General features: G+C 47.9%; 1 protein-coding gene and 1 pseudogene across 3 annotated transcripts in view; one reads left to right on the top strand and one right to left on the bottom strand.

Moving 5' to 3' along the window:
- Positions 1-2,347: 2,347 nt before the first annotated feature.
- On the bottom strand, positions 2,348-2,812 carry LOC121286040 (annotated as a pseudogene).
- Positions 2,813-11,677: 8,865 nt separating this feature from the next.
- Positions 11,678-12,504, top strand: part of kremen1 (kringle containing transmembrane protein 1) — a 253,321-nt gene continuing 252,494 nt past the window's right edge. For all 3 annotated transcript variants that reach the window (XR_005944764.1, XM_041202488.1, XM_041202489.1), the window contains exon 1: positions 11,678-11,878. Coding sequence is in view for 2 of the 3 variants with exons in the window: in XM_041202488.1 (XP_041058422.1) it covers positions 11,797-11,878 (82 nt within the window). In the remaining variant the exon portion in view is untranslated. The remainder of the gene's footprint in view (positions 11,879-12,504) is intronic.

Here is a 12,504-nt window from a genome sequence, read left to right as displayed (position 1 = left end):
ATTGTGTGTGAATACTTGTGATGCAGGGCATAATAAAATAAGGTTTATTGTTGAAAAAAGACACATGCTGAAGCTTTTTATCTTGCATTCATCAGGACATTTGCAAGAATACCAAATATAAAGGGAACAACAGAGCCAACTTGCCAACCAATCAGCACTCTCTTCTCATGAAGTATAAATTGTTGTTCCCTTTACATTTGGTATTCTTGTGAATGCCCTGATGAGTGCAAGATGAAAAGCTTTGACCGGCGCCTTTTTTCAGCGATACTCAAGTTCTCTATTACCAAACGACTAAAAGTAAAGTTTCCCGAATTTCACATCTGCATGAACGGAACGGGAGGTACTGTTGGATTTGTTGGAAGGTGAAGTAAAGATTCGTATTGTTTGTTGAAAAAGAACAAGGTTCTTGCTATCGCTGATAGAACTACACTTGCTGCAAGCAGGTGAAGAACATACTGTGATGGTGATGCAAAGGCTGGCCAACAAAACTCATGAAGCAGAGCATAGATTATGGAAAGGCCATAATAATTGCAGTAGGAATAATAGTGAGGTGATCAGCACTGCCGATTTGCCTAGCTCCTCCACAAGCTTTACTATTCTGGCATCTCACCAAGAGACTCAGCATTAATATACATGAAGGGCATAAAGTTTTGGTACTAACCCACTAAGCATGCCAGGAAAAATTAGGGATTCGTCCATTGAAGTATAAGTGAATTTCTAATGGCTTTTTACACCTTAATTGCTGTGGAAAAAACCTCTCTAGCACTGAAAATTTACTTGCACAAGTCTGGAATCTCTTTCTTTCAAATTTTAATTATTATTTGAGATTTAAATGAAATTTAAAATTATAATGAATTATTTCTCTATTATCTGGCTCTTTTATATCTCTCACTGTTAACCTCATATTTATTTCCTTTATTTTGCTTTTTGTACATGATTTGTTATTGAATTAAATATTCTAACTTACACTTCCTGATTTAGAATCTGCAGGCTAAAAATCCGACTGCCCCATTTTTGGGTGCCAGGACTGAGATTCCCTACCAGCCACATTGAAGTGGGTGGCTGGAAAATTTGGTCCACCCATCTCATTTGAATGACTATGGTGCCTGACTGAGTGGGTCCCATGCTGCTGACTTCTTTTCAACACAGCTGGTTGCCTCTGCACACAGCAGGGGAGTTCAGTAGCATTGTTCTCACACTACGTGGTGCAGCTGGCCTACTCTGCTTAAAGGCAGGCTGTCTTTCATAAAGGGAAGCTGCGCTGAAGAATGTTCCTGCAATTTAAATGGATGGAAAAGTGAACACCGTGGCAGAGAGAGGGTTCCAGGGAGATGAATGTGGCACTGGAGGCATTAGTGGTGGAGGTGGGCAGAAGGAGAGATGCCATGGCTCTGAATGGGACCAAGGACCACCCACAAAAGGATGTGGGGGCAGGGAACCAAGGACATCAACTCCTGGACTCTAGACTCGAGGACCTTGTAGTAGTGCTATACGAAATCTGATTACCTCATGTGGGTGGTCAAGGTCAATGAATGCATCTTCAAATGACACCTGTCACACCACCAACCTCTCACACTGTTCAATGCACCACATTCCCCATCACTCACCCATTACCACCCTTGGCACTCCATGTTCACACATAACATCCACGTACTCCACGTACCCAGAGATTTAAAATGTGATGTGTCACTCACTTGACCCACGCACACTATCACTCACACAAAGAATAGATAAAGATGAGGGAAAAAAACAATACAATTACTATTTACGGTCATCTCTGTCTTTTTCGTAGCAGGCCTATAGTTTCTTAGATGAATTGATGTTTTGGCTGGAGTGAAGATCTTGTAAAGCATTGGATTTTCAGTTCGCTTTGAAGCCTCTTGTAGTTGGTTCTCAAGTGAACTTGACGTTGGAAAAAGTTGGGGAGAGATCTTCTCTCAATTTCAAGTTATGATTGTTAATTACCTTGGTTATTTAGTTGACATGCAGCTGGTTCGATCGCTGTCTGATGGATTTCTGTCTCTGAGCAGCTTTTTGCTGAATTTTTAAAATAGAGCATAAATTGGCCTCTTCACCATGTGACTTGTACAAGTACAAAGTCCTTTTTTTCAAAACATTTTGAAATTCGTCCAGTGCAGTTTAGATGAGAGACCATCATACTACAATGGATTCACATTTATCTAACACACATTGAGTTTCATGTCTCTTTTGTCCATGGTGAGACAGAAAGATGAGCTGGCTGGAAAGCTATAGTTTTTTTGTTAGTGATCCATCCTTAAACAAAGGGATGTGTGAATTCGCTGGATGGCTGCAAATGTCCATATTTAATTAGGTATTTGCTTGAGATTCAGGACTGTCGGGAGCTCATAAGCCAAAAGGTCATGTGATTTGCAATGGCCATTTTAATAGACTGTGTTGAAAATTTTTGAAGCATTGACTGAATAATATAATCTTTAGAATGATCTACATAAATGGAGTTGGTGTATTTGGTGAGCGCTTTGGTGCCTTCGGAGATGGCATATTTGGTCAGATCCCCTGGCAGCTTGAGGCGGACGGCGCTCTGGATCTTCCTGGCCGCGATGTTGTGGCTCTTGCTGTAGTGAATGAGGTGCGAAGCCTCGGAGGTGATGCACTCAAAAATGTCGACAACGAAGGGATTCATAACATTCATGGCCTTGGACAAGATCTTGGTGGAAGGGTGGAGCTGTGTCAGCACCCTGTACATATAAGTGAAATAGCTCTGTTTGCGAGATTTCCTCTACTTCTTAGGCAACTTCTTGGTGACTTTAGTCAGCGACTGTTTTGACGCCATGCACTGCACCACCCTTCGCCGCAGTCGCCACCTCAGGCATTCCACTCGACTTGGACAAACTCAGGTCACTGGAACATGACACAGGCACATCACCAAATACTGTGCTACACAATCACTGACATTCTGTCCTTTCTCTTGCATGACAAATTGATCCATAACCATGGGAGCAAAGCAAAACGAGTAAGGGACAAGGAGACCCACATCCCCCGAGCCCTACAGAGGAGATGTCCGGCTACATCATAGGTCTGGCTGCAATCCAGAGAACACTGAAGATGATGGCATGTTCCTGTGTTTGCCACTTCTCAGGTCTCAGTGTACGCTCATCCTGCTTTCTGGCATAATGAGAAAGCTTCAGATGGCATGACCGTGGACCTCTTGCTTCCCATCCAACTCCCCTTCCTTCAGTCTAATCTGCTTCTTCTGATTTCCTGCTTTCAAACATGCAGGAACTGCTGCCTGCCCTCCTACATGAGCCTTGGGAGGAAGAGAGAGAGAGCAACAGCACTTCACTGATGGAAAGGCCCCGTTGCTTGATGTAACACTCATAGCCATCAACTCAGCTTTTAGAACAGCACATATTTTGGATGTGTGTACAGAGTTGGGGTCAGCAGTGCACGAGTGGGCTGCAGCCAGGTCACTGGGAAAGGATACTTCATCTGCCAGCTCACTGGAGGGCAAAGTGACAGTCAGGCCCTGCTTGGGTTGCTCTCTCTGCAGAATCTCCTCTTGCTCCCTGTTGTGCTGCAGATGCAGGGGTGCTCTCATACCTGTTGCAGTCTTGTGCAGACAAGCCATCTCCTCCTCTGAGAGGGTGGGGCAACACCTCCAGAAATACTGCCAAGTATTTCCAGACACTTGGCAACCAAAAAAGTTCTTCAAAATTCCTCTATCTCCCATATGAGTGTCTAACCCTTTAAATAACACTTGTGCAGGGCCCAACTTGCAGCACAACTCTTGCAGTTTACAGAGTGATCATTGAAGACACTGCCAGGCCCTGCAGAGCCCAATGTTGGTATCCTGATGTTACTTCAACTGATTGGGATTGGTGTCATCGCAAAGCCTTTGGCTCACTTTGGGGCGGTCCCATTGAGCGCCTTTCTCCTCACAGAGTGTTATGCAGGCTGTGCAGGAAGGGGTTGGTGATGCAGGGAATCCCATAAAAGTGGTGTAAGCCCTCTGGCACTGCGCAATGTGAGTCCTGCCCTGCATGTCTCAGTAAGGCTTCTTGAACCTGATTGGTTGAAGAGAGGCACCATTGCTTGCCCAATTCACATGAGTCCCAAGTTCACTGTAGATGGTGTTGAACTGAAATGGCCCCCTAATTACTGTAAGTTGCTGCACAAAAAAACCCACTAAAAGCCTTTCAGCATAATGAACGGTACTTGCTGCTTATTCGCCACTGACCTTAAAATCGGGGCTGTAGCCAATCTTCAAAAAGGAGACGAAAGCAAATGCAGCAATTAGGCAGGAGTCAACTGACTGAGTAAATACAGAAGTATCTTCGTTAGATGATGCAGAGGATAATGAAAAGATATGTGCAAGTGATACTGCATGAAGAACAAGCTGATTTTAGTCCAAGATTACGTAAGTTAGATGAACTGCCTGCAATGAGATAGAGTTTGGAGAAATTTATAGAACGCAACATCTAAACATCTATTGTTACAACAACCTCATATATTTTAAGCAAGCATTTGACAGTGTATGGTGAGAAGGGATATGGCATGTCTTGAGGATGTAAGGTGTTCCTGAGAAAGTGTCAGACTGATAGCAAACCTCTATGACAAGTCCCTGAGTGTCATTGGAGTGCACAGGAAACTGACAGAATGGGTTAGTTCGGGTGAGACAAGGATGCACACTGTCATCTGATTTACTTAGCTTAGCACTGGGAAAAGTTATGAATCTTGCAGTAAATGATGATGTTGTAGGAACCTCCTTAAGTGGCAAGAGTTTAAACATTCTCAGATTTGCTAATGGCATTGATCTTAACGCAAGTTCGAAAGCATATTTGCAGTGAAAAATGGACGAGGTGAATGTGGAGATTGGAAAATTCAGATCACAGATTAAGGAGAAAAAAGTCATTTCTTTTGGGAAGCATCAGGAAGATGCACACATTACAGTGGAGAGGACGCAGTTGAACAGGTGGAGAAGTTTGTATTTCTGTGTAGGCTAGTGTCAGAGAATGAGAGTTGTGAAGAAGAAATGAAAGGAAGGATTGAACTGGAAAGGATTGGAAGATTAAGCAGGATGAGGAAGCAGGATGTGGATGTTTTGGGAAAATGAAGATAATAGTTGATGAAATGGTGGTTATCTCCATGTTATATAATGGATTTAGTGCTGAACCATGAGAAAAGTTAACAAACAAAAGATACTAAAAGTCAAGATGAGTTTCTGAGAGAAATGCTGGATATTCAGGATGCAAAGGATCAAAAATAATATAATAAGATGATGGCTCATACAGAAGGTCCAAGAAAGGCAAGTAATGGTTTGAGCAGGCTTTCAAGAATGGAAACATTGGAGTACCTTTTCCATGGCCCTCCAGACAGAGGTACATGGATCAGGAACATAAGGGAGACCAAGGAAATGCTGGAAAAACAATGTATCAAGAGTGACTTGTCACAGAAAGGGATATAGATGATTGAAGCAGTCAAGCTGGTTCATCGACAATAATGGAGTGAATTCATTCGGTCCATTGTCAGTGCTGAGCTAATAAACAGGAATCTGGATTTAGCAAGTGTGGGGGAAGCCATGTGACCTTACGGCTAAAAGAAGAAAAGAATTGCAGATTTCCCCTCATGTTGGAACAATTCAAGCAATTCCAGGCAACCCAGAAGCTGTGAACTGTGGAATGCTCCTCCAAGGGTAGGGGAGCTAGAGGCACCGGGCACCAGTCTTTTGTAATTCACAGTTTCAAGTATTGTTGCACAATAACTCCTGACAGGCCCTTCTCCAGTTTGTTTCTGCACAGAGTGTTCACAGATAATGGGCAGAATTTAATGCCCATCCCTGAGGTGAGTTTGGAGGCTGGGGGCATTTATTTGGGCAAGAAAGTGCTGGGAGGGGCCATTCCGCCTCTGCCCTGATTAAATCTGGGCTTGAAAGGCTCATGAATGGCCTACCCAGCCCAAGGCCAATTGAGGCCCTTGAGGGGGTAATTTATGTCTACTTAAGGGCCTCATCCCATTGCCATTGGTTTTTAAACAGCAGCAGATGGGGTCTTGCTATGAGGGAAGCCTGAAAAGCAAACCTTAATAATGTTTGCTTGCGGGCTCCCAGCACCCGATAGAGTGATTCAGCATCGAGAAAGGGGGTCCACAGAGTGCCACCCTCTGCCCTTTCTTCTGACCCACTCCCTCCCCAGCCAGCGACCGCCTCCTCCCCATAACACCTATCTCTCTTCTGGCCCTCACTCCCCTGTGGCCTGGGTCCCTCACTGATCTTGGCCATCTGATGAGCTCATTGCCAGTACCTACCATCTTTCCCCCAGTGGTGCTGATGACAGTGAGGATCTGCCGGCCTCTGATTGACCAATGACTCTTGGTGTGTGGGATTTCCGCCCCTGGGCCCCTTGATCTCAGGGAAGGCCCACCACTGACCAGTTAAGTGCCTGACATGCACTTAGTACAGTGGGCCTTCCCCAAAGGAGGTGATGCAAGGCTCTTGCTGGATTTCCAGCTGGCAGGTGAAAGCCCTGTTGCCTGGATTAAATTCCGCTTAATGTCTCAGCTCCCTTTAAGGGGAAAACGCTAGAAAATTCACATTAGTTACATTATACCCCACTGTACATTACACAAGCAAACTGCTGACAGTTAATTTGTTATTATATTTTGCAGCAGCAGCCTAGGCTCAGTTGGCTGTACTCTGGCTCCTGACTCAGAAGGTTATGGGCTGAATTTTACGCTGATCCATCGGAGGAGAAATCGCGCAAGAGGACGTCAGGCGAGCATCCCTGTGTCATCCTGCACTCATGCAATATTTCGGTTGAAGGGCACACACGGGTGTTGGAGTTGCACCCGCCATCAATGAAAAATCCGCTTAAGGCCATTAAAAAGGCAATTGACCAAGATTTCACTTTGCTCATGCAGTTTCACACTCATCACACGGGCAAATGGGGCTGATGAGCAGCCGACATTTTGCAAAGCCACATCCATGGGCAGGATAAAAAGGGTCAGCAGCATTGCCAGTGTGAGTAGTGAGGCGTTTTGGAATTAGTTTGCTGCTGGTTGCTTATTGGTACTTGGCAGCTTCATCTATGTTTGGGGCTTCATTGTTAGCATTTCCAGGCTACATGTGAGGACTCATTGGTGTCTCCAAGGCTCCTGGAGGATCTTGACCATGTGGACCCTTCCAGGCATCTGAGAGTCTTCTGTTACCCTGGTAATGGGGATTGTGGTCTCCGCTGGAGGCTCCTCTTCTGAGGAGGAAGAGAGGGGACAGAAGGGAGAGGACCCCAGGTGTCCCAATGCAGCTTCCAGGGGAGCGACCTGTGGGAGGAGAGGTGTAGGCACGAGGGGTGCAGGGCCATCAGGAAGTCCAAGGCAGAAGGGGTGGCAGAAGATGCCACTATCCTGCTGCCAGGGTTTACAATCGGCAATGCAGCTACCTCAATATGTCTGAGGTGCAATGCTGAAGGAGGCTCTGTCTCTCCAGGGAGACCGTGACCTCCATTTGTCAGATGGTTGGGCCTGAGATCAGCTCTGACTGTGTGAGTGGACACCCCATGCCAGTGGCTCTGAAGGTCACAGTGGCCCTCAGCTTCTATACCTCCTGCTCTTTACTGGATTCAGTTGGGGATCTGAGTATCCCAATCAGTTGTCCACGGTTGTGTCAAGCTGGTGACAGAAGCTCTGTTCAGGCAGATACTGACATTTATTTCCGTCCAGACGAGGCAAGCCAGGCTGAGCAAGCCAGAGGCTTTGCAGTAATTGCTGGGTTCCCCCATTTCCAGGGTGCCATCGACTGCACACATGTGGCTATCAAGGTGCCAGTGGGTCAGCCAGGTGCCTTCGTCAACAGGAAGGGATTCCATTGCATGAACGTGCAGATAATAGTTTGTGACCGCAAGATGCAGATTCTGCAAGTCTTTGCAAGATACCCTGGCAGCTCCAATGACACTTACATCCTGAGACACTCCTAGGTGCTGAGACTCTTCAGTGCTCCAGCCCAACTGGATGGATGGCTGGGTGACAAGGTTGTTCACGAGTGCACCTTATCCGTTGAAAAGGTGGCTTATGACATCTCTCTGCCACCCAGGAACAGAGGCAGAGCAGCGTTATAATAGGAGTCATGCCTCCACAAGAGTGGTGAAAGAGAGGGCCATAGGTCTTCTGAAGACGCACTTCTGATGCCTAGACTGTACAGGGGGAGCAATTCAGTACTCTCCAGAGTGGGAGCATGCTGCGCTCTCCACAATCTGGCTTTGGCAAGGTGCGGTCCCACTGGAGGAAGAGGATCTTGAGGCAGCTGCACAGGCCACAGAGGATGAATCCAGTGGTGAATCAGAAGAGGAGCATGATGAGGACAATGCTGAGGGTGTGGAGGCAGACCACTGTATCCTCCAGGGAGACAGGGACACCAGAGATGCCTTGATCCAACGCTCCTTCAGCTCGGCTGCCAAGATCTGCTTCCACCTCATGCCAGGGCCGCCGCCTCCATCCCAGATGTCGGAAATGCCCCATCATGTGAACCCAAAGTCCACTCAGTGCCTGTGCAATAAAGTTTAGAGCCAGTCATGCCCAGCATTACATATTGGCACACCCTGCACCAAAAGTAAAAGGTGAAGCATACTCAGGCCATCAGAACAAACACAAATTTAATGTTATTGTCACATTGAAATCACATTGACATGACCACTACTGGTGTTGATGTCCACACCAGCAGACATATAAACCAAACATAACTGAACAGAAGATCACCCGTGAATAGTCCCTCTTGTGCTAATGGTGCCTTAAACTTACATTTGTGAGTGCTGCATCTTGTTGCGCCACCCCCCCCCCCCCCCCCCCCACCCCCTCACCCCTCGCTGGCTGTGGCATTGGAGGCAGCCCACTCTGCTGTCCTGTTGGCCTTGGTGACCTTGGCAGTCATCCTCTGGCCAGTGGAGCCTGTGCTGGCCCTACCTGGGACAGAGTAGTCAGTGCCACTGCTGGCATCTCCCCAGTCATCAGGTGCCACGGTCACTGGCAGAGTGACGGAGGAGCTGCTGCCGTCATCTGGAGCACCCTGAGAGGAGCCCGCAGAGATGCCAAGCAGGTTGTACGCCAACATTAGGTCACTCTGGAGCTCCCTGCTCACTATTGATGGACAGGCACTGGGATACAGGGTGCCTCGTCCATCTCCCACACTGGCTCTGACTACCTGAGTTCAGTGCCTGTGTGAGGGCTTGCAGGTCTGAGCACAACCCCAGGAACACCTGATTTTGTCCCTGGAGCTTCCTCTCCATGAGAGCCGCCACTCTCTCAATGGAGGAGACTGTGTGCTTGGCCATGAATGTCAATGCAGTGCTTTTGCTCCGCATGGACTCTTCCACAATAGAGGCCATGGCACGCATTCCCTCATGGATCTCCACCAGATCCTCCTATTCATCCTGCTGGACATCCAGCATCTGCCGTCTAATGGATGACTCCAGAGGCTCATCATCTGCCCTCGACACTGCATCGTCCTGGTCTCCAGCAGTCCTCTGACGCCGGAACCCTGTTAACTCTCTGACTCTGCCTGCACCTCAAGCGAGTGTGAAGTGCCCGCACCGCTATGTATCGACATTCTGGCCACCGATCTAATGCGCATTGAGGTGCTGGTGCCTGGTTCAGGGAGTGGGTGTGACGCAGGTGCAGCTGAAGCCTAGTGGACCTCTGGCATCAGGGCTGACTCTTCAGGGTCCTGTGAAAGAGTGCCTGCTGGTGAATCTTAGGGAGAACAAGGACATGTCATTAGTTAAAGTCATCACACTGTCACTGTTAATGCCAGGCATCCTGGTGAGACAACGGAGATCCGCATCATGTTGCCATCGTCTTTCAATGATCAATGGGGACACCAGGTTTGAGGGTCACATCAATGAAGAGATTACACTGGAATGGTTGCACAATCTGAAACTCTCACCTCTGTGCACTGCACTCTTACTATTGCGTGACACCCCTGTTTCTCCACACCCAGTTGCACGGGGAGCGTGCCGGCTCTCTAGCTCCAGGATGTCCTAGTCAAACCTGGTCAGCAGCAGCAGGTTGGGCTGCCCTCCACCCGTATGTGCCCTCTCTGCTTGGCTATGGCTTGTCTTCTCCTGAAAGGACAGAGGAGCATTGATTAGTCTATTCTCTGCACGCAGCACCATTGCAGCCTGGCCAATCCTAGCTGAGGAACACCTTGCAGGGCTCATCCAAGTCGTGGCCCTCAACCCGTAAGGCACTCAGTCCAAGCAGCCAGGGCTCACCCCCTTGGCCAGCTCCGGCATCATTGACAGTTGGCATTCAGACTCTAGCACCCCTGATGGGGAGATGGCCAGCCCTTAACACTTCCGCACACTGACCCATGCCAACACGGTACTCACACTTCCCGAGCAGCAGGTCTTTAAAACTTTTGCGGCATTGCACCCATGTGCGCCACACCATGTCATGGCTGCTGACCTGCGCTGCCACCTCCTCCCAGGCTTTCTTCATGTGATGGCCTCCTCCTTCCATCCCTTGCTACAAGGGTGTCCCTCCTGGCAGCCAGCTCCTGCAGGAATACAGCGAGGCACTCACCAGAAAAGCAGGGGTCCGAGTGCCCAACCGACCTGTCCTCCTGCCTGGCATTTCCAGCCGCTACCGAGGCCACAAGTACCGTCTCTGCAATGCAGACTGTCTGCTTCTCCACCGGCAGCCTTCAAGGGGCTGCCTGCGCTGTTTTTAAACTGGCCTCCAGGTTGCTAGTGGGGCCGGCGTACGATACACCCCCACCCACGCCTGGCCCTACCCGATCATTGGGAAGCTGCATTTCAAGCAGGGTGGGCCTCAATTGGCCAGTCAGCATGAAACCGCGGTAGCGGGCCGATTGTTGTCTGGGGTCTGTTTCCCGGCCCCTCTCTTGGGCATGCCAACCGTGCCCCCACCCCCACCCAACCGAGCTGACAATTCAGGCCAATGGGTTCAAATCCCACACCAGAGAGTTAAGTACAAAATCTAGGCTGACACTTCAGTGCAGTGCTGAAGGAGTGCTGCTCTGCTGGAGGTGCGGTCTTTCAGATGCGATGTTAATCATCTGATCTGAACTAAGGCCCTGTGTGCACTCTCAGACGAGTGTACAAGATTCCATGGCATTACTTCGAAGAGGTTTTCCCCAGTGTTCTGGGCAAAAATTTACCCTTCAACCAGCAGCAGCTAAAAAGGGGTGATCAGGCCATTTGCTACATTGCTGTTTGTGGGACCTTGGGGTGCACAATTTGGCTGCCACATTTTCACAGTTCAGAAATGCACTTAATTGATGTTAAAGTGCATTTGGACACCCTGAAGACGTGAAAGATACGAGATCAATGCAACCCTTAAACATGGTTACTCCAACTTCTTATCGAGGATGGGGGAGGGGGTGACAGTAATTGTTTTGGAATTCGGTAGTTTTATGACAAAAAAATATTTTTTCATGTGAGGTAACCAATGAAAAACACATTTCAAGGAAAATAATGATATATAAAGATCGAGTTGAGAAGCAGCTTGCTGGCAGGTGCGGACACAGCCCACAGCTTGGTGCTGCTTGTGGCTAATAGTCTTTTTCAAGCAGGTTTAAAGCCAGGCTTCCTGTCACATGCTCGCAGTAATAGGATCCCTCTCGCTCTCTCCCTCCCACTCCTCAGGCTCCTTTTAGATACTGCTGTAGTTAGAGATCAGAGGGCTGGGAGGCGGCACTAACCAACTAACCTGACTTTCCAGCTTTGGAGTTGCCGATTTGCCACCTGCCCCTCGTCCCCCTCTCCTCTTTGCACGGCCTCTCTTTCCCTCTCTCTCTCTGCCGGCTCAGCGATGGGTTACTGGGTAGAGGCGCTCGCCCTTTGCATGGGATTCGGATGTCTGGTCACCCTCGGATGGGCAGAGTTGAACACCGGTGAGTCATTTCGCTGCTGTGTCTTTTAGTCCCATTCGGGGCAGAGGAGGGGAGGGGAGGGGGTGCGGGTTTAACACGGGGCTAAGTTGATGTGTCCGATCTGACTGACTGGCGGGGCTCTCTTCTGACAGCTCAGCTCCCACTTCACTTCGTCCGGCACTAGCTATTCCATAGAGACAAACAGCGTGTGCATACAGTACAAACCTGGAGAGGGATAGGCGAGCGCTCCGAATCCATCACTGTCAGTGTGGCTTCACAGCTCAGCGCTGATAAAACAATCTTCTGTGATCTTTGGCATGTATTTACGTGTGGTGCTGGGCAAATGGTTAAATCTACAGATCAATGACTAAGTATATAGATGGATGTATCAATAAATATGTCGACAGATGACTAAACTTCTAGGTGGGCAGTTAAATATATTGACAGATCGATAAATATATAGTTTAGAGAAATAATTATAATTAGATCAATATATAGACAAAGAGATAAATATATAGCCATATAGTTAAATATATCGATTGATAAATAGAGAATTGAAATAGATTATTATGCATGTGATAGATTTGGGGAGCAATCAGTAAGTATATATATATATACTGTAAATGCCTAAATCAACACATGGCTGG

Source organism: Carcharodon carcharias, chromosome 13 (genome assembly GCF_017639515.1).
Source record: "Carcharodon carcharias isolate sCarCar2 chromosome 13, sCarCar2.pri, whole genome shotgun sequence".
NCBI classification, from domain to species: Eukaryota; Metazoa; Chordata; class Chondrichthyes; order Lamniformes; family Lamnidae; genus Carcharodon; species Carcharodon carcharias.
This window is presented reverse-complemented; position numbering and strand designations above follow the sequence as displayed.